Raw genomic sequence first — 21,878 nt, forward strand, 5'->3', positions numbered from 1 at the left:
CAGTCAAAATGTCCTTTGTTTGAGCTATATTCAGAATAAGGGATCTTTGGTGGCAGTCTCCTTCACCACCCACCCTGTGTTTCAACATGCTGGTCTCTTTGCCAGCAGACTCTACTCTGCTGATGCATGAATGAGTAAGGTTTTAGAAAAATTAATTCTTTCATCTGTGCTAGGGAATCCTTGCCAATCATATTCAGTCCCACAGGAGTGGCAGCAAGGATAGATGGGGAAGGTAGGATGAGAAGGAGACAAAAGAGAAAAATGATTCATTAAGGTTTTTTGCATCTATGTTGGCGAAAAGTAGCATGAGAATTTTCAACTGCAGTACAGTAAAAGTCTAGTTTCAAGGTATCATGCAACAAATCAGAAATCCTGAAACTACCTGATTCAAAGCTCTGACCCATGATAAGTTCAATTTGTAGATACAAATTTCACAACAAAGCTTCAATGAGTTTACTTCAGCTCAGTGAGATTTGTGACAGTTCAGATACTCCTCCCATCACAGAAGTGCTGTAGATACTATGTTCGGTGGTGTGATAAATCTGACTAACGGAGTTGGATCTGTGTCAGGCCTTGGAACAAACTTGTCTTGCCTATGACTTTGGAGCAGCCAATTTAATGTATATTTTTTAACATTCCAAAATCTGGTGGTGTTTGAATCCAGCACCAACACTTCATGTACTCTTTCACTGTTGTCAGTCGTGTTCATGACTTCTCCCGTATGAAACAGCCTCAGGAAGACTTTGTTTTACTAAGGTTCATGGCAGCCTGGTGTTCTAAATACTTCTATTTGAATGGAAATCTGCTGTAGAAAGTTTTTGCCAATAGTCTGGGTGATACAGGACCAAGTCTAGGTAGGGAGTGATTGGTCAGGCACACTCCAGAACATGAGCTGGTACTTCCAGCAGTCAGAGTGCAGGCTTCCCAGCCAGTGAAGCTTTAGAGATGATACCACTGTCCTCTGACCAGTGTACTAGAAGTTGCTTGGGCTAGGTGCTAGAAGCAGCTTTAGAATAGCCATCTGTTTCCTCAAAACTAAGGCTTGCCTGAAACTGGACATTTTCAGGTCTTAATCAGAATGTATTAAGCAGTGTTTTACAGCTTCTCAGTTTTGCATCAGCATCTTAGGTTTTGCCTTTCTGTACAGCTGACAGTCAGCAGACATTAAATGGAAAATACTTACCCTGTTCTGTAATGTTGACAGATCAGGAACCTGTCCAACTGACTTTTAATTGTTTTTCTATGTTCCTAGCATTGACTCAGTTAAACTTTGACAATTTACACCCATAAAACATAAGTACTAGAGAACCTCTGTTTTATTTTGGAGATTTTTGGTAGCCTGCTTCTTTTTTACTTTCCTTGTGTCAACTGCACTTGTGTTATGATGAGAACACTCAAATATTACTGATGTTAAAATCATCAAATGGCACTTTACCTATCTCAATGAATGTATGTGATAAAACTAATAAGCATCATTCTGAAACTAACACAAATTTTGTTCTGTGCAGAGTTTGTGATAGAATGGCAAATTATAGTAGATTGGCAAAACTGGGCAGTTTTTCTGACAAACCTTAGAAAATCATGAACCTTGCTAAGATCTTACTGCACGACTCTTGTATAGGTTGGACTGAAGCACCTAAGAAGGTGCAGTAAAGAAATAAATGGTTTTTACTACATATTTAAAGCTGTCTGATGTGCTCTCTTAGTATTTGCACCAGATTGTTATGTCTGCAGGTGTTGCAGAGAGCTGCGGGTGTGCCCTCAATAGCTTTGTGCACCTTCATTCTGTGTGAGGCTTTTGCTGCATGGCAACCTGCAAATGTGGGGTTTCATCTGGGTTACCACAGGAATAAAACTTATCAGGATACTATACAGAGGTCTGTCTTCATAGCTGCTGCTGTTAAGAGAAAGTAAGATAACTTTTTATTTACTAAATACAATATTAACATTGCAGTATTTATCAAAAATTTATATTAGCAGAAAGGAAATGCTATTTGTCATCTGACTCTCCTTCAGAGGCCTTGTTTCTTTTCTGGCTTTCTCCAGCGCACTTAGGAGCTTGGGGGGGGAGAGAGAATGGGATGAATTGAGTGTTGAGGATTATGTTTGGAAATATGTTATCCATTAACTTTAGTTTAGAGTAGATAATAGCAGTAGGTAAGAGACTAACTGGTTCCTTTTCAGCCATGGAAGTAATCAGCTGGGGTGGTCCCAGGGCGCTCTGGGCACGAGTATTGCTGAGTGATCATTGGCTGCCACCTGCGTGACAAAGTAAAGGACCAACCCTTCAATTTATACCAGTGGAGCCAGATCACGGGAAACAATTGACAGGTAAAATATACTTTTGAAAGTTTAAGGGAGAGGAGAGAGGACATGTGATATAAATGGAGCAAAGAACCTAAAAGATTTGCTATAGATAGCGAAAGTTGCTCCTCTGAAACTTAGTAGCTGTAGCTTACTTCTTTTTGGGGAGAGGCACACAACAAAGTTCAGGTTACTTGTTGCTCCGTGGGAACAGAGCCTTGCTAAGAAACAATGTTAACCCAGCTGTAGCAGCAAAACACCTACCAGAATTTTATTGTAGGTAGAAATTACAGTTCATATTTATGCACACAATTCCAGATCTTTGAATGTTTGTTGTCTTGTCATGGGGTGTTTCTGCTGGTCCAAGAGATGGGTATGGATTTTGGTTTTTTAGAAAGACTAAAAATAAGTTGCTGAATTTTCAAGTTCACCAGTTGATTGTACTGCAGTGAGTAACTCTAGAAGTTAGAATGCCATGCAAAAAATGAATGTAAGTCTTAATCTCACTGATAAAACAATACTTAGCATCAATATTTTTCTTCTTTTTATGTTGTTTTTTTTTATTATTTTTAGAGAATTGGCTGAAAATAATTTTTAAGGACTTTTAACTAAATTATTTTTACTTATTTAGAATTGTTAAGCTTATGCTTAGCCCAGCGTGATACAGGAGTGGTGTGACAACTCGGTTTTGATCAGTGACTCAAAATTGTGATCACCCTGATGTCACCGAATGGCCACAGCTTGTAAAAGGTAAGCATGAAGCATACTGGGTTGTTTCTCAGGAATTTTTCTACTATAATGTTTATTTTAAGGTATTTAACTTGTATGGCTTGAAGTTAGTTTTATAAATAATATTGAGTTACATTATTTGTTTAAGATAAGTCAGCTGGCAAAGTTGACTTACACTCTTGCTAACAGTGATTTCAAAGCTCACTTAGTTTGTCTCTGCCTACTTTTTAAAATATAAGCACTGTGGTGCTCCATGATATCCCTCTTAAGAAAAATACTGTCAGTTAAAAGTCTCTGGTGATTTTTACTGTCATACTGAATTTCTGTATAAGTTGTTTAGCATACTTAGCCAAGCATTTGTTCAATTTTTTTTAAAAGTATTTATCCAGGAGGCTTGATGGTGTTAAAATGTGTAAGCTGGCATACCATTACTTCTCTCATCTAGAGGGGTACACTGGAGGTAAAAGGAGTGGCTTGTAGAATGGAGAAGTTGCTCCCTGTGTTGTTGGAAGTGAGCCACCATTTGAATTTGCTAGCTCATACTGCAGTATTCAGATTAGTTGGTGTCTTGTGATCAGTATCTACAATCTAATTCAAAGCTGAAATTTTAAGAGCATTTGCTCTGAGATTTTCTCTGAACAGAACTCTTGTTTCAGATTTTAAGCATGATGAAAGGACGTCTTGCCGTACTATATAGTTGTTTTTCAGTACTGTTGCCTGCTCACAGGAAATAACAAGGTATCTTGTTTGTAAACAATTGGGTATTGCAAAATAAATAGCTTCTCAGCAAACAAGTGCAACCTGTAATTAGATTGATCTTCCACTTCATTTTAATGAGTACTGAAAGCTCATTTTGTTAGGTGCTTACATTGTCATTTGAAACCTTTTAAAATCGAGTTAATATGTGCATTAATAGTTCTGCAAACCATAGTTATAGTAGGTCTGCTCATGTTTTAGAAAACAATAAGCTGAAGGAATTTTCACCCTGTTTTCTGCAGAACCACTTTCCTTAGAGGACCAAACCTTTTTTGACCCAGCTAGATGGTATTTTTTTCTTATATTGTTTATCTTACAGAAGCATCTTTTTGGGGGGTTTTTTTAGAGTGACATAGACTGTATTGTCTGTGTTAACAGACAATACAGTAACATGAACTGTACTGTCTCTTTACAGCCCAGATAAAATTCTCACAAATGATGAGGATAGGAAAAGATTTTGGGTATACTGATACCTGTGTTTACATGTCTGTACTACAGATCGCCAGGCTAACTTTTTTACATGCAAAGTTTAGATGCCAATCTGCTCTTTTTCTGTAATTCTTCATACTGCTGTTTATTTTAAAGGCTGAAAGTGATCAGTATTCTTGATGTTTTTCTTTTAACACCACTATTTCCCTTGCATTTTCATAGCAACTAAAAGCACTACTCTCCCAAAGCTTCAATGTGTTGTATGTCGCAATACTAGAATTAAGAGAGCAAAGCCTCAAATGTCCAGACCTTTTGCTACTGTTTACTGAAGTCCTGGAAGTAAATAGAGGAGCTAACCAGTATGAATATAAACGTGCATCTTTCCTCTACTCCAGCTTCTAACACTTACATGCCCAGGTGAATAAGTGGGAAAAAACAATTGAGGTTCTTTTCACTAAGCATTTAGAGGCTTGCTTTGGTTGCTGGAGTTGAAGAGAAATTTTATTTGTTTTGCTGCTGAACAATATTTTTGTCAGCAACTATCTTGTCAGTTCTGAATTTAATGAGTAAGAGAAATGTAATTTGGAGGTAATAAATAGAGGCCAAAATTTTAATTGGGCAGTTTTTATGCTATTTTCCAGTTAAAAGGGTATTTACATTTTAAGCATGAGTATAAAATTAGTTGGATAGGAAGTTCAGAATTCTGTCCCTAGTGTCAGTTAAATTTTATAAGTTAATGAAATATAAACAAATAATTTCCTGTGTTCTGCATCATCTGTCACTGCACAGTATCCAGCTAGCCTAGGAATTCTAAGTTGTCTGCCAGAAATACCTTCTAGGCACTGGGTCTGTTTGGTAGAATCCAGAATATTGTTAAGATCTGGTGCTTCAGAAAAGGAACTAAAATTTTAGTAAAGAATTTAGAGAGCAGTCCAAGCTTTAATAGGCGAGACCATCCAGTAAAATAGCACAATGAAACAGGAAAAAAGGAATCTATCAGGCTACAACTGGAGATTTCCAATAGCGTTTAGAATATTATAGATAGTTATGTAGTAAATAGAGAAATTTAGAAATTGCATTCCTGTAAGTAAAGATTTTTTTCCCTGTAAAGCTATGGGAAAGTCTGCTTATCTGTCCTAACTGAAATCCCGCAGCAGACTCTGGTGAAACCTGCAAAGTTAGTTCTATTTGCAGATTTTAGCTCACTTCTGTTTTTAGAAAGCTGTCATGAAAGACATTTTTGTTCATCCAAGCTGCAGAGTTTTACTGTAATGACTGTGCTCTCTTTCCACTCCTTGCACAGTATTTCCAGCATGGCAGTTCTGGTCAACTGTACCAAAGTTTGTACCCAAGTGAAGGTTCCGTAAGGTCTTTTAGAGTATGATTTCAAGGCATCCTACGATGATGGGAATCAGAACTGCTGCATTTGTAGTGCCTTGTCTTCTGGCATGTCTGGCTACAAACTCACTGGTTAGGGGAAAGTCCGAAAGGGAGAAGAAAAATACTGTCTAAAAAAAAAAAAGTCAACTGTTGCATCCGTGCTGTCTTAAGGAAGATGGGAATAAAGAGGAGCTACATAACTATAATTTAGTCTACTGAAGTTAGTATGGAGCTATACCCCTTGAATTACTCTGTAAATTAAGTCAGTGGGGGTTGTCAAGATAAACACAGGTGCTGCTTGTGTGTTCAAAAATGCCAGGCAATAACACTTAATTCTGAATATTACTGGCTGTTCTCTTGGCTGGATTGAAGAAAACAAAGCTGTCTGTGAGATTAGCTCCATGAATTCAGGTGGAGAGAGATGTGAGATTTGCTTTGAGATTCTTTTGGACCCTGCTTCTAAGCTGCTACTTCTTAGACTCCAGCTTTGTAAAGAATTTTTGGTTGCAGTTGATCACTGATAGTCTTTGAGTACACGTTTTGGTTACAGAAGTGGTTATGAAGAATTAGCCCAGAACTGGTGCACTGTGCAGCCTGAATGCAGAAGTACTGGCAGATCTCTTCCTTAATGACTCCTGTTGTGTAAGCAGTGGGGAAAAAGTGCTCTCCTTCTTAAGGAAATTTGGCTTAATTATACTATCATGTTTTATGTTATAAACTGTATTCTAGAGTTTGAGAAATTAAATCTGCAAGTATCAAAAAGTTGATGCTTTTAGTGGCAATAATACAGTTATCACATTCCATCTTTCGTAACTCTTCATATTGTACTGACTTAGAAGTAGAAGCAATGCTTAAGGTTTTCTGTCTGGTTTTGCAGATCACCAGGAGAACCTCACTCTGAGAACATTGAAACTAGCCGAATGTAAGTAAATGAGTGGATGAGTTTGGTGTATCTTGATTAAAAATGTTCTGAACGTATATAATAGTCACTCTTCCATCTGCTTAATAAAAAGAAGACAAAAGTTGAGTAGAACTGTGAAATTGCCTTAGAAAATTTCAAATTAATATTTTGCAATTTTAAGCCTCTGTAGAAACTGATTTTTTTTTTTTTTGAGCGTGAATGAATTGAAGGGAAAGTTCAGAGGTTTAATTTAACATGAACCAGTAGATGGTAGCATAATACAGTGTCAGAAATCTTACAGCCTATATTCAGACTTGACAGCAGGGATGTAATTTCTACCTGCCATTCACTAACATCTGGCACGGGTTTGAAGACACTTCAGTACTAAGTCACAATACCTGCTGGTATCTGTTGTGGCAGATGGATTGTTGAACTAAGAAAAAAGATTGTGACTTAAATTGGTGAATTTATATGCCAGTTACTTCTGACATAAATTCTGGAAACAGAAAACTAGCTCTCTTTCACTTAACAGTATTCGCAGAGCGTATTGCTGACAGGTCTGAACCTTTTTTGTCTTATCTTCATTAGTCTGGAAGTCAAGATTAACTAGAAGCAAGATTGTGATGGGCTGAAACCTTCATTTCAGTTTAAAAATTCAAAAGGTTTGCAGGTTTGCATTAAAAAAAAAAGTTATTTGAGACTTTATTCTTCTGTGAGTTAGCAAACAAAGATTCTTTTCCAGTTATTCAAACTGTTCTGTTACAGAATTCTAATAGGGAAGCCACAAACTGCTCTTCTGGCTTACAGCACAAGTTCCACAATAATAGAGGGAATGTAGCCCAGTAGTTGTTGTGCTGTCTGAGGCTTCAAAGGATCTGGGTTCATTTCTCTTTTGCCACAAACTTCTTCTCTGACCTTAAACTGTCTCCTTCACGCCTTCCCCCCAAGCAGTTCAGCATTTTACACACCACGGGCTGGATGCCATTTTCAGGATGTTTTGCAGGCTAGGGACATAGTGTGAATTGCTCAAGGACTTCTCTGCTGTAGCTGCCCAACTTAAGGAGGAGCAAAGCTGCTGTGAGCCCCCCCACATTGGACTGAATACCTAAAAAATGGGGAGGAGGAAACGGTCAGGGCTTTTCTGATGTGTTATTAGCAACTCAACTGCAGTGAAACCTTTTCTTGCGCTAGGAGAAGCAATTCTCCTGTATGACAAACTTCTTTTCCCTCACTCATACCATGTTACAGAAGTGCTGTCCAGCTGCTTTCTTAGGAGTGAGGGTTTCAGGGATCCAGACCTGACAGGTGCCTCTGCATGTTGCTATGTGGACATGCATTAGAAGTCGCAGAACAAAAGCTCTGCCATGGTCTCTTATTCCTGCTCCAGTAGTGGTCTGTGCTGCATTGTGGTTTATTGTTCCTGCAGCAAGTTGAGTTGTGTCCTTTTGTTTCCCTGGCCTAGCCAAACGGGAGAAATGAGGAGGAGTAGGAGAATAAGTAGGAAAAACTACAGCAGCCTGGCTGTAGTCCACTCTGGATCTTGTCAGTTAGATTACTGTTTTTACACGTTTTAAGGAAAGATGTATCAGTAGCACTCATCTAGACTGGTGTGAAACAAAAACTCTAAAGACCTAGGATAAATCAGAAGGAAAAGGCAGTAAAACTTTTTTCCCTCTAGGAGTTTGACAGTTCTTGTGTGTGCATGATTTATCTTCCTTAAAACCAAACATGAAAAAATAATTTACAGTAGTAAGCTTTTCTGTGTGATAGCTGAGTACTTTTTCTTTTTGATGTAGACCAGTGATCAGAGTGACCTTGACTTCTTTAAAATAAATGTGAGCCAGTCAAGCTGTAGGAATTCACATATTTGACTAGTAGTTATACAGTATACTTGCGTAACTAAATTTTTTTTAAACTGTATCACAATGTGATGGGTACTACACCTGTTACAGAGAATTTTTGCAATTCTGCAGCAGAGTGGCTCTTGCCACGTAAGGTAGAATGGCAGGTTGGGTGGTAGAGTTGTGACCTGCAAGCCTACTGTGTTGCTAAAATAGTTACTATGTTATTTACATGCCTAAAATTCATTAGTAAATGCAGGGACCTGTACAAGTGGTTTTTTATTTGCACAATGAATGATTGGTTTTGCTCTGGTTGGCTGATACAGTTGCTTTATTTATTTCCATATTTTGCATTGCAAAGCTTTATACCAGGACCATACTCATATATGTTTCACATGTGTGAATGAAAAGAAATTTAAAGAAAATACTCAGTTTCTTACACAGCAAACTCTTCCATGTGTAAGGCTTGCTTATCCCAAGCTTTCCAAGTTCTGGGTTTCCATGTGATGAACATCTTGGTGCTAGCTCAAAGTCAGGAGTCTTTTTACCTTAGCATTCATTCAGGTCTTAGAATTGTTAAGGTCAGCATCTTCTGTCTGCTACTGTCACACATCTCCATTGACTTTCAGCTTCAATTAATATAACTTTCTTAAAAAATAACTTCTTACCTGTTCCTGTGTTTTCACTCTCTATTTTATGATGTCACATACCAAGGTAAAGGTATGGCCATCTTCATACGGCTTTCTGTGCATTCATCTTTCCTTCTCTCTGCTTTTGAGGATAGCATGCTTTGCAATTTTGAAACCCTTTTCTCCTTTTCAAATAGGACTGTAGCAAGGCAGTTTTTCTACGACGAGATTGTGGGATAGATGCTGTGTTCTTCACTCCCTCTCTCTGTCTTCCTGCATTGCTCCATATAGCCAGGACAGACCTTCTGTTCTCAGGGTTGCCCTTCCTGAGGAAGTGCCCTGCCTTTGTCAGCGCATGATGTTCCCAGAAGCATGGTAGATCTAGAATACATGGTCGGGAGGGAGGTCCCTTGGGTTAAGCTGGTATGGTCCAAGGGGGGTTCACAATCCAGCCCTGCTGTTGGAGTCCACCACACTGGAAAGAATGAAGTTTGGAAAATGTGAGCTCCATGCATATTTGCTGTGGTGCCAGAGGCTGAGTCAGGCAAAAGGTGTTGCAGCACTGCTGGAACAAAGGGCTGGGCTCCAGGTCTGGGTGGAGTGTTTGGCAGTGTGGTGTGCAGGGCTCTTCAAAAGGCTCTGTGTGGGCAGTGCTATTACTGGAAGCTTGTCTTTTCTAGCACTGCTATTCTTACTCTAGCTAAACAGAAGCAGGAAAACCAATGTGCAAGGTTTGAAGCTGAAACTTGTGGAAAGCAATATGTAACTTCACAAAGATGACCATCTGCAACACCTTTTTTAACTGTTTTTTATATGCTGGTCATGTTGTTTCCAGAGTGTAGTATAACTGTTGCAGATGTGTCTCTTTATGCCTCTGTTAACACATATATTGGAAGTTGTTTTGCTATTAGTACTAAAAAACCTGTTTCCTAGGTTTTTTCTTACCCAGAAGACAGTTTCCATGCACATTAATGCTTTTTTGGAATTTTTTTTTTTTTTTTTGCATTAAGAAAATTGCTTATGAACATTTTGGCACTTCTGAATTCCTAATAGCCATTGTAAAACAGGCTGTTGTAGATTTACACTTACTAAATTTAGCAATCATAGAATCATCAAGGCTGGAAAAGAACTCCAAGACCATTGAGTCCAACCCTTGACCAATCACCACCTTATCAACTAGACCATCGCACCAAGTGCCATGTCCAGTTGTTTCTTGAACACTTCAGGCAGGGATGGTGACTCCGCACCCTCCATGGACTGCCCATTCCAAAGCTTGACTGCCCTTTCAGTGAAGAAATTATTTCTGATGTCCAGCCTAAACTTCCCCTGGCACAGCTTGAGGCTATTTTCCTCTTGTCCTATCACTGGTTGGTTGGGAAAAGAGACCAACCTCACCTGGCTTACAGCCTCCTTTCAGGTGGTTATAGAGTGATAAGGTCTCTTCTGACCCTCCTCCAGGGTAAACACCCCCAGCTCCCTCAGCTGCTCTTCATAAAACTTGTGCTCCAGACTTCACCAACTCCACTGCCTTTCTCTGAACACACTCCAGCACCTCAGTGTCTTCCTTGCAGTGAGTGGCCCAAAACTGGACATGGGATTCAAGGTCCAAGAACAGGGAGATGATCACAGCCTCATCCTGCTGGCCACACTATTGCTAATACAGGCCAGGATGCCAGTGGCCTTCTAGGCCACCTGGTCACACACTGGCTCATGTTCAGCTGCTGTGGACCAGCACCCCCAGGTCCTTTTCCACTGGCCAGCTTTCCAGCCACTCTGTCCCCAGCCTGTAGTGCTGCCTGGGGTTGTTGTGAGCGCCAGACCTGGCACTTCACCTCGTTGAACGTCATGCTGTTGGCCTTGGCCCAATCAGTCCAGCCTGTCCAGATCCCTTCCTGCCCTCCAGCAGATCAACACTCCTGTCCAATGTGAGATTTATGTGTAAAAATAATATAAAAATTATTGTGACCTAAGCAGAAACCATTCAGAAGTATGTTAATTCATGCTGGTATTTCCAGACAAGTATGAAACATCCATGTGTATTTCTAAAATTTAGGTAAACTTACAAGCAAAAATGATGCAGTTATGCAGGTATTTTAAACTTCAGGCACGTTTTGAATGTAAACATGATTTTAAATGCTTTGTATGTGAACTTCAAATTACTACATGCTTCAATTTTTTCAAAAATTCCTTTAATGTTTAAACTTCTGATTTTTTCTGTGGCAAAAGTTTCCTTTACATGGTATTTCTCTGTACTTAGTTTAAGGTATTTGAGAAATGCAAATTACATTCTGTTTCATATGAACTTTGGAACAAGTACCCTCAATCCTTGTTTTTTATAGGTTTTAGACATTAAAAAATTACTACCAAAAATGTAGTCCAGTTCACCTTTGTCTTGGTGGTACATGTTTCTTGTGATACTCCACAGTTTTGGCAGAATTTAAATTACAAATGCAAAGTACTTACTATCTGGCTTTTTATTAGCTAAAGAACGTATGAAAAGCCTAAAGGCATTCTTTTTTCTGTAACTACCACAAACTAACTCAGTGAATGCTAATTTAATTTGAAACAGAAAAGTGTGCTTGTGAAATTGTTGGACTTTGGGGAAGGAAGTTGGGTATCTATTTTAGGCGCCTCTCCTCCTCACTGAAGCAATGCGTATTGCTTGAGGAGGTTATACAAGGCCCACTGAGTGGGAAGTTATCCTTCAGTCATAAGGATATGCCTGTGAAATGTTTACAACTGCAGCCACACCAGTGCAGTTTCATAGTTGGATGTGCAACAACAATGAGTATTTGGAAATGTATATGCAAGTCAGTCACTATTGTAGCCTTAACTACAGCAGTAACTGTGTGCTAATGTACAGCAAACTAGGCCTTGAGTTTTCTAAGGGACCAGTTGCTCTTCAGTAGATCCCTTTATAGGAACTTAAAGAGAGCCGCAGTCTTCACGGGGGTAGGGTGAGCTAAGAATAGAGAGTGGTTTTATGTTACCTTGCTTGATGAACCAGTTTTAATGCCTCAGGCCAAGAACTTTAGTTTTCGGCATATTAAATGGCATGGGGAATGTCAAAAGAGATCAAGTTTTCACTTTTGGACAATATAGAGTATGCTACAAGTTCTTCTGCTGAAAAATTTAGAAATGGGAAATGTGGGCTTTTGGCAATGAAAGGTGATAATAACACCTGAAGTATACACCAGTGGGAATGTGGTATGGAATGTCTAACTGTGTTGTAAAATTACACATTGACTTACTCAGAACTGCCTTTTCTGTAAGTCGTTTTATCAATGAACCTCAGAAATGTAGCTCTTGTGGAAGGCTTGGTAAATTCTCTTCTACCTTCTGAGGGCTGTGTCCTCACTTAAATTTATTTATTTATTTACTTAAATCATTTGTCTAAGGTAATGTGAAAAGACTGTGGAATAGCTTCCAGGGAGAGGGGGGAGGATCCAGCTGGATCCTTGTAAGTTTATGGGGGCTTATGGAACTCATACAAGAATACTCAAAGAGGTGGCTGATGTCATCGCAAGGCCTCTGTCAAGGATTTTTCAATGATCCTGGGAATCTGGAGAGATCTCAGTCAACTGGACACTGGCCAGTGTTGGCCCAATATTCAAGAAGGCCAGGAAGAATGACCCTGAAAACTACAGGACTGTCAGTCTCACATCAGTGCCTGGTGAAATTATGGACAAGATTATTCTGGGAGTTATTGAAAAACACCTGAAGGACAACTCAGTCATCGGTCACAGCCAGCATGGGTTCATGTCAAACTTAATTTCATTTTATGCCAAGGTAACCCATCTAGTTGATCAAGGGAAGCCAGTTGATGTTATCTTTCTGGATTTCCACTGTCACTTGGTGACAAGCTGCAGTCACTTGGTCTGTTTAGCCTGGAGAAGGACATTGGAGGGGAGACCTCGTCATGGTATACCGCTTCCTGATGAGGGGAAGCAGAGGGGCAGACACTGATCTCTTCTGTGTGGTGACAGGACCCAAGGGAATAGCATGAAACTGTATCAGGGAAGGTTTAGGTTGGATATTAGGAAAAGGTTCTTCACCTGTAGGGTGGTTGGGCACTGGAACAGACTCCCCAGGGAAGTGATCACAGCACCAGGCCTGTCTGAGCTCAAGAAGTGTTTGTTAGGCAGATGGTGTGATTCTTGAGGATGGTTCTGTGCGAGGCCAGAAGCTGAACTTTGATGATCCTTGTGGGTCCCTTCCAACTAAGGATGTTGTCCTATGAAATTCTAATACTGCTGTATTCTAGTACACCATATTGTTTGCTTCCATACTTGTTTTAAAACAAAATTTAAAAATACAGCCTTCAATCAGACCTTCTGTCTCTAATAGAGTTTCACAGAACTTGAGTCAGTGAGTCTCCAGCTACAGGTCAAAAGTGTTTGTAAATAGCCTTATTGTAGGCGTAGCAAACTTTGAGAAGTAATTGGTAGCTAAAAACTAAAATAAAAAAAAAAATATTGAGTCTATCAGAAGTTAACTGTTAGAGACCAGTCTAAGCTTAGCTTCATCTACTGGCATCTCAGATATGACCTGATTAAAATGGAGTGTTGTTTAAGATGAAAAATGTGTTGTTAATATATCAGTGTTTATACATTGATATAACTTTAATCAAACTAGGTGTGTGAGCTAGAAAGATGTGCATGTTGCTGAGACAGATGGCCACAGCTCAGTTGTAACAATTCAACTTTTTCATACAAAATACTTAACCTGATTACAAATTACAGTATTTCACACTCTAAATCTGGAGGTCTGGAATGATTGAAAGTCAGGAATGATCAAAGCACGAAATTTTGCAATCAGAAATAGTTGTTTCTTAAATCATGTACTGGTCCAAGTTGTATTAAAACACTGTTGCTTTGGCAGGGTTTGGGTGGTTTTTTTTAAAGTCTCTATACTAATGGCTGAAGTATGAAAGACAAGATTAAAAAAACCACTTATTTTTAGATGTACATGGAGAGAGGCAGAGTCTCCTAAGCCTACATATAAAAATGTGAGAGACTAGAACTCTTTCCTTAGATTAGAATACAGCTATTCCCTGTTACACAGTGATGATTTTAGTCATATGGCTCATGCTGCTGCTTTTTTTTTTTTTTTTTTTTCCCCCCCACATCCATCTCAAAGTCCCAGGGAAACCTTTCTCCTCAGCTGGTTTTTTGTTTGGTTTTTTTCCCTTGAAACATACTGGGGCATTTGAAAGTTCAGATAGACATCAAAGTAATTGTTTTGCTTGTAAGATGTATTTTCTTCTCTGGCATCATGAGGTCTTGAAGGATGAAAAGAAAGAAGCAAAGGTGTTACTGCTGAGTAATATACACCTCAGCAGTCACTCTGAACGTTTTCCCTTCTAAAGTAGCTGCATTGAGACGGCTATTTAACCAGCCATTATTAACAGCAAGGTGCAGCAAGTGCTGAGTAGTACCAGTCTAGCACTTCTGTTCTGACGTACTTGCTCTATGCAGAATCTGTGCATGCATCAACATCAGGAAAAGCAATTTTAAGTTACTATTACAATTTCTGATGCTCTAATCTTTATGGTACTGTATCACTAAAGTTACGTAAAAGGCCCATATGTTACACCTAGTCAAAATGTTTGAAATCTTTCATAGTTGGTAGTTTTCATTAATAACTTACTATCTTAAATGAAGTTGAGGTTTGGGGCTTTCTTTCCAAAATGTGGTCAAACGTTGTGCTCTTGGTGCTGCATGTAGCTGCTTCTGTCCTGATTACCTGCGGCTTTCCAGTGATTTCTTTAGTATTTGCACGTTTCTGCAGAAGTCTGTGACCTTATTAATAAGACAGTTACATTTTCTTTTGTGCATATATATATAGTACTGAGCACATAAACTTGTACAGCAATACAGCTGTGATTTTTCAGAATACCTACTTGCCACCTATGATGGTAAGAGAAACAGAAGGATTTGGCAGATACTGCTTTTTTGGATTTTTTTTTTTTTCTTTTTTTTTAGAGAACCGTATAATTTATTTAAGCTGAGGAGAAATATATTCAGCCTTGAGCACATCTGTAATTGTGTTTTTGGCATCAGTTTAATTAATAAAGGAATATTTTTTGTGCAGATTTAAATAGACTAAATATGATAATTTAGTCATCTGGAATCTTGTTAAAATGGGTAAAATAGTGTAGTATTGATAGCATTGCTAAATAAATGTCTGAATTGTTTGTGTTTTGTGCCTCTTCCGTCTGTCAGTGGTGACCATGCCTCAGTACTATATATTAGATTCAACACCTGTACAACATCCAGTTCTGTTTCGGTTGCAGCCTTGTTTTGCATTCAAATTGCTCTCTTTTGCAGCAACAGCTGAGATTGTTCAGAACTGTACAAGATTGTCTCCACTGTAGCATTACCATAAAAAACTACGCATGAACAGGATTTATTTTTCACTTACATAGAACCCACAAATTAAATTGTGTGTTAAATATATTTGCATTTGTCAAGATGAGAATCCTGGATTTTAAAAAATCTTCTGATATGTTCTTTCTGACAGAAATCTTGTGTTTCAGTGCCTGACTAATCTCTGCCTTGCTGATGCTATTGAATGAGCTTTGTATGTGAATGCTCCACTAATCCTTGTACTTACTGTTTGAATGTTTGCTACAGGAAGCGAGCAGCTGCAAAGCATCTAATAGAGCGCTACTACCACCAGTTAACCGAGGGCTGTGGAAATGAAGCCTGTACAAATGAATTTTGTGCTTCCTGTCCAACTTTTCTCCGTATGGATAACAATGCAGCAGCCATTAAGGCCCTCGAGCTTTATAAGATTAATGCAAAACTCTGTGATCCTCATCCCTCCAAGAAAGGAACGAGCTCAGCTTACCTAGAAAACAATTCCAAAGGTGCCCATAACAATTCCTGCACTGACAGAAAAATGAACAAGAAGGAAATGCAAGGCCCAAGAGATGACTTTAAAGGTAAGATGTTTACAATTTTCATAAAATAAAACACATTTCATTTGCACGAGTACAAGCCAGCAGAATTCACTCTGGTGGTGTTCTGCTGACTTCAGTAAAATGCAGTGTTAGACAGTCAAGTATTTTACTATGGTTTTGGAAAAATGGGGGGATTAATGCTGAACACTGATTCCAGACCTAGATCTTGACCGCATCTCTGTTAAAATCAACATTCATTTGTTGTCTTACAATAATAATGATTTTTGCAAATATAGAAAAAGCTTTAAGTGCTTTTGTAAGACTGTTTTGGTTTTGCTAGTTTCGTAACTCTTCTGCAGTTAATAAATTATAAAAGTTATACTTTTAGCTAATTCCAGATTCTTTGCTAAGAAACTTAACAGATGAAGAAAATGATACAGTGGGTGATAGGCAATGCATTCACTAAGCTAAAAATGTTTGAGCACAGTTATTTTTAAACCAGTGTAAAATGAAATACTGTTCTGTATATGTTTTCTAACTTCTGTTTAGCTTTTCAAACTCTCTCTAATTGTAAATACATACTAATAGAATAGTGTTAGTTGTTGCCAAAACCCGTGATGCAAACACATCCAGAAACCAGGCCAAATGTAATTAAAGCCGTTAACCTTTGAGCAGACCTTTTTTAACTATTGCGGCAAAAAGTGGTACAAACACAAGTCCAGATCCATTTATTTTAGCTAAAGAAGGTGAAATTGTTTACAGCAAAGATTTAATAAACACTACAGAATCAGCAATAAAACATAGTACTGTGTTATAAGCAACCCAAGATGTTCCAGTCAATAGCAGCATCAGTTTGTTCTTTATCTGATGCAAGGATAAATTTCTCCCCAAATTATTTACGATCTGAATAAGCAGAGAGGCAAACACTGGGAAAGGGAAGGCAATGTAGCCTTAGATGAGAAAGAGGCACATTAAGTCTATTTTGTGATTTTTCTCTTGATTTTTTTGTATTTTTTATGGAGCTTTTCAGATACAGAATTTTCCTTATTCTCTCTAACCATCCCCTCTCCCCAAGGCGGGTACCTAAGAGTCTTCTCAACCTACCTCCAGAGACAGTCTTTTGGCTACAGCAGTGACTCAGACTTCCTCTTTTGGAGCATCACAAGTACTGACCTTTCTTTGTACCTGTATAGACAGAGAACTTTAATGCATTCTTAAAGCCCATCTGAGGCTTAGTTACCTTTGGAATTGGATGATGTCTAAGGAATCTAGCACTCAGAATTGTTTAAGGTCTATGTGCTACAACAGTTACTGGGAAAATTGCAGCTAAGTTTAGCAAAGCCAAGGAAAAGGATGTGTGACTTGTTTTTATGCTTGACATAGGATTGAAAGTTCTAATAAATTGAAAGAAATATCCTTCAGAAGTAATTACCTAAATTACTTTTCTCGAGTTCTAAGCCCTAAGACTGTTACCTTTGAGGAAAAAATTCCGTGGAAGCCATTGTCAGCATCTCAGTAATACCTTAGATAGCAGTCCACAAACAAGGAAATAGAGAAATCACAAATATATAGAAAGCATAGGTTACAATTGTAATCAGAGAGGAAGCATCATTTAAAAATCGATGTTGTCATTACCTGGGAATCTATTTTCAATTTTGATCACCAAAATATTAAATTGGAAACAGAGAAGGTCCGTTGATAGGCAGCAAGGAGACAATGATAACAAAGCTTCCATAAGAGATAAAGAAAATATAATTAATGAATTCGCTAATTAGGGAGTGTGTTGTTGGCAATATATAGATCACACGCAGTCTTTTTCACAGTCAAGGATCACTGTTAAAACTTGACTTCATGTGCAGGTTTTTGACTTCATGGTGCAATATTACTGAGAACAAGGTCTGAGAGGAGTTGCTTTACTGGATTGCTTATTTGAAATAGAGGACATGAGAGGAAAAAGCATGTAAAAGCTCACAGATCCAGACACAAGTCAGCTAAAATTGGCTTGTGTTATGGTGAAGCTTCACTTAGGTTTGTTTTCCTCCAGCTGTTCTCAGTGCTGTACAGTAAAAATGGGGCAGACCCTTATGGCAGCTCAATTACAGGATGGTCATGGGATAGGACTTAAAGCTGCTAGGAAACTGCTGATGGCATTATTAAATATTTTAATTGGAAATAGTACATGGTTAGTTCCTGTAATACTAAAACGTTTGAAAGAGTGAATGAGGAATTCCTATTCTAAGTATGGAAATCTGAAATGTGTTATATTGTTAAATTGTCAACTTGTGTTGATAATTTTTATGCTATGAATAATGTCTATGGTCCAGACTCAATGAACTTGAGACTGTGGTCCTCATTTTGAGGAGCTGTCTCATGGGACATCATCTGTATCAGCAGTTAAATTTCTCTTAACACAAGAAAATTAAAACTTCTTTTAAAACAAGTTTTTCTTCCTGAGCATGCACTGCCGCAGACAAAAATAGATGCTGTATTAAGCTTGAATCCTTTCATAATGGTTTCAGTAGAGCTGTTTTTTTAACAGGACAGATTTTAGTTTTGAGCTTTGTCAGCATTTTCAGATTGGAGTCAATCTAAGTAGCATGACATAAGGTTAACCTTTCCTGTGTTAGATGTGCTCAAAGAGTGGCTTGGGATTCTGTGAAAGTCAGTAGGTTGTCTGTCTTGTCATCATCTAGTTTGTATTTTTAATTTAATGACTTCTTGGAATGAGTATCAGTCTAGGTAATTACATTTCAAAATATGTTAATGTACAACATCTTTATTAAACATGTCTTTATTAAAATGATAGAATTCTTTCTGCAGAGGTAGGTGGTTTTAGCATGGTTAGTGAATACAGTTCTGAGATGTTTTCTAGATCTCTAGAGATGCAATTAAACAGATTCTGTTTTAATTCTAAATTATGTGTCAGTTCAGAAGAATCTGCTTAAACCAGAATATCTTTTCAAGGTCTGATCATGTGGTAATCCTACTGTAAATCATCACCTGATATGAAAGCATCTGTGGGTTCTGTTTGAGAAGTAACATAGAAAGCTATAAATAATGTTTTCTTTCTTTTTTCTAAAGAGAAAGGAAGATTTCAAATAGCAAATGGACCCTTCAAATATCTTATTTTGTATCAGGAGTTGGGGGAGAGGGAAGACAGACAGGTATTTGGAGCAGATGATCTGTGTAAACTATCTTGTTCATCTGAATAGCATGTTGATGAGTATACCCAAATTGCTTATCTTAGTGAGGCCTAATGTACAAAGAAATAATCTACATGCCCCACTGTATATGTAATTTAGAAGGCAGCATAAATTTCAGACCATATATTGAGGGCTTTGGGAGGGTTTTCAGGCATCGATTTAGTATAAAAACAGTTGCAGAAAGCATGAAAAAGAGAAATAAGAAATCTTACATTCCCATTTAAATACCACAAAACAAGTGATTGAGCCTTTTCTTCAAGGTTTTGTTTTAAGGGTGAAAAAATGTGTGAAGTCCATAAACATGAGCTGTGTTCGAAAAAAGAGGTTGATGCAGTCTAGTTTGTTTAGTTTAATGACTTACACATTAACTGTGCAGATTTACCAGAAGACTGTATTGTTGCAGCCTTATTCATTAAGTCTCGTAAAGTTTAAACCTCTTACTGATTGCTCTTGTTTAGACAATAGAGTGCTGTTAACTACCAAATGTAGTTAATTGGCTGCAAAACAGTTTCACCATTGTGCACATTCTCTGATTGACATTCATGAATAAAATATTTTACAAAGTCAGTGAATGAAATCATGATGTTTCTTGCTAATGAAATTATAAAGTATCTGTCTTGAATTTATTCAGCGCTGACACTGTTTTTTCAATTTTAAGGGTGATATGACGCACAGATCTCTTGGGTAGGGCAAGCCAGAAGTATTTTATCATTTTAATTTTTATCTTAATAAAATGAATAACTTTATCTTTTTATAGATGTGACTTTTCTAACAGAAGACAAGATATATGAAATTCTTGAACTATGTCGAGAAAAAGAGGATTATTCCCCTTTAATCCGGGTAATTGGGAGAGTGTTTTCTAGTGCTGAAGCACTGGTACAGAGTTTCCGAAAAACCAAGCAGCACACCAAGGAGGAGCTCAAGTCTCTTCAAGGAAAGGATGAAGACAAAGATGAAGATGAAAAGGAAAAAGCTGCCTGTTCGGCTGCTGCTATGGAAGAGGATTCTGGTGCATCGTCATCTTCATCATCAAGAATAGGTGATAACACACAGGGAGATAATAACCTCCAAAAACTAGGCCCAGATGAAGTGTCTGTAGATATTGAAGCAGTCAGACGGGTCTATGATAGGTTACTTTCTAATGAAAAAATAGAAACTGCCTTTTTAAATGCACTTGTGTACTTGTCACCTAATGTGGAATGTGACTTGACTTACCATAATGTGTACTCTCGGGATCCTAACTATCTGAATTTGTTTATTATCGTTATGGAGAATGGCAATCTTCATAGCCCAGAATATCTGGAAATGGCTCTACCATTGTTTTGCAAAGCAATGAGCAAACTACCGCTTGCAGCTCAAGCAAAATTGGTCAGATTGTGGTCTAAGTACAGAGCAGATCAAATTCGGAGAATGATGGAAACATTTCAGCAGCTTATTACTTACAAAGTCATAAGCAACGAGTTCAATAGTCGTAACCTAGTGAATGATGATGATGCTGTTGTTGCTGCTTCAAAGTGCTTGAAAATGGTTTACTATGCAAATGTAGTAGGAGGGGATGTGGATACAGATCATAATGAAGAGGAAGATGAAGAACCCATCCCAGAATCAAGTGAACTAACTCTTCAAGAGCTGTTGGGTGAGGAAAGAAGAAATAAAAAAGGTCCTCGAGTGGACCCACTGGAAACTGAACTTGGTGTTAAAACTATAGATTGCAGAAAACCACTTATCCCTTTTGAAGAATTTATTAATGAACCACTGAATGATGTTCTAGAAATGGACAAAGACTACACTTTCTTCAAAGTAGAAACAGAGAATAAATTCTCATTTATGACCTGTCCCTTTATATTGAATGCTGTTACCAAGAACCTGGGATTGTATTATGACAATAGGATCCGGATGTACAGTGAAAGACGCATAACTGTGCTCTACAGCTTAGTTCAAGGGCAGCAGCTCAACCCATATTTGCGACTTAAAGTGAGACGTGATCACATCATCGATGATGCTCTTGTCCGGGTAAGTCATGCAGCAACGTGGAACTTGGGTTTGTTGTGTCTGACCACTGCAAACTACATGGGCTTGGAGTAACTGAAAAGGACTCTCTGTGAGTGCATAGATACTAGATTTCCTCTAGAAGAATCTCAGATAGCTTTATTGTTTGAATTCTAAGCATGATGCTGAAGATTTGTATGTTCAGCAGAACCACTTCTGCTCAGAGTGGTTGCAGATTTAGATGTTTGCAAGTGCCAAATAGCTCTTATTCCCCATTATCAGATCCTGCACAGATCTGAATGGTGAGCATAACCAACTTCTGTTTCTTGTCCTCTGCACTGTCCTGGATTATCTTCCGATGTGAGGGATTTTCAGATGGAAGTTGAAATTAAAACCTTTTAGTTGTGTACTCTTCTTGCGGACTTCTAAATTTCTAGAAATAAAGCATTGTTGCAATTTGGTGCAAATACTGATATGACTGAGAAAGGAAAAGACAGACCTGTTAATACAGAGAAGTATGAGAGCAGCCTGTTTCTGAGTATGCTGATTTACTGAATTAAAACTTAAAGCCAAGTCTTCGTGCATTTTTGAAAGAGGGGAATCATACAGGATACAAACTATTTTACAGTAAATAGGTCCATATATGACTGAAATACATTCTTTAATTCTAGGACCTTTCCTTTTTTTTTTTTTTTTTGTTTAAGCTGGTAATTTTCAAAAACTCATTTTCCCATGTTCTGTTACTAAAGCACAAGGTTTGCAAATTTTTAAACTTACCCTTGGCTTTAAAATTTGTCACTGAAGAGCCAGAGA

The 21,878-nt window shown here is 38.1% G+C and overlaps 1 protein-coding gene across 9 annotated transcripts in view; it reads left to right on the forward strand.

Annotated features, from left to right (window-relative positions):
- The window catches only part of UBE3A (ubiquitin protein ligase E3A), a 60,555-nt gene that overhangs the window by 15,128 nt on the left and 23,549 nt on the right, over window positions 1–21,878 (forward strand). For 4 of the 9 annotated variants that reach the window (XM_039548290.1, XM_039548307.1, XM_039548289.1 and 1 more), the window contains 5 exons: window positions 2,185–2,331; window positions 2,936–3,054; window positions 6,476–6,520; window positions 15,605–15,915; window positions 19,834–21,089. In XM_039548290.1, the coding sequence (XP_039404224.1) occupies window positions 3,035–3,054; window positions 6,476–6,520; window positions 15,605–15,915; window positions 19,834–21,089 (1,632 nt within the window). In that variant the 5' untranslated portion in view covers window positions 2,185–2,331; window positions 2,936–3,034. Of the gene's footprint in view, window positions 1–2,184; window positions 2,332–2,935; window positions 3,055–3,689; window positions 3,772–6,475; window positions 6,521–15,604; window positions 15,916–19,833; window positions 21,090–21,878 lie in introns of all 9 variants that reach the window. The other 5 variants (XM_039548309.1, XM_039548300.1, XM_039548322.1 and 2 more) reach the window with 3 other exon arrangements.

Source organism: Corvus cornix, chromosome 1 (assembly GCF_000738735.6).
Source record: "Corvus cornix cornix isolate S_Up_H32 chromosome 1, ASM73873v5, whole genome shotgun sequence".
NCBI lineage: Eukaryota > Metazoa > Chordata > Aves > Passeriformes > Corvidae > Corvus > Corvus cornix.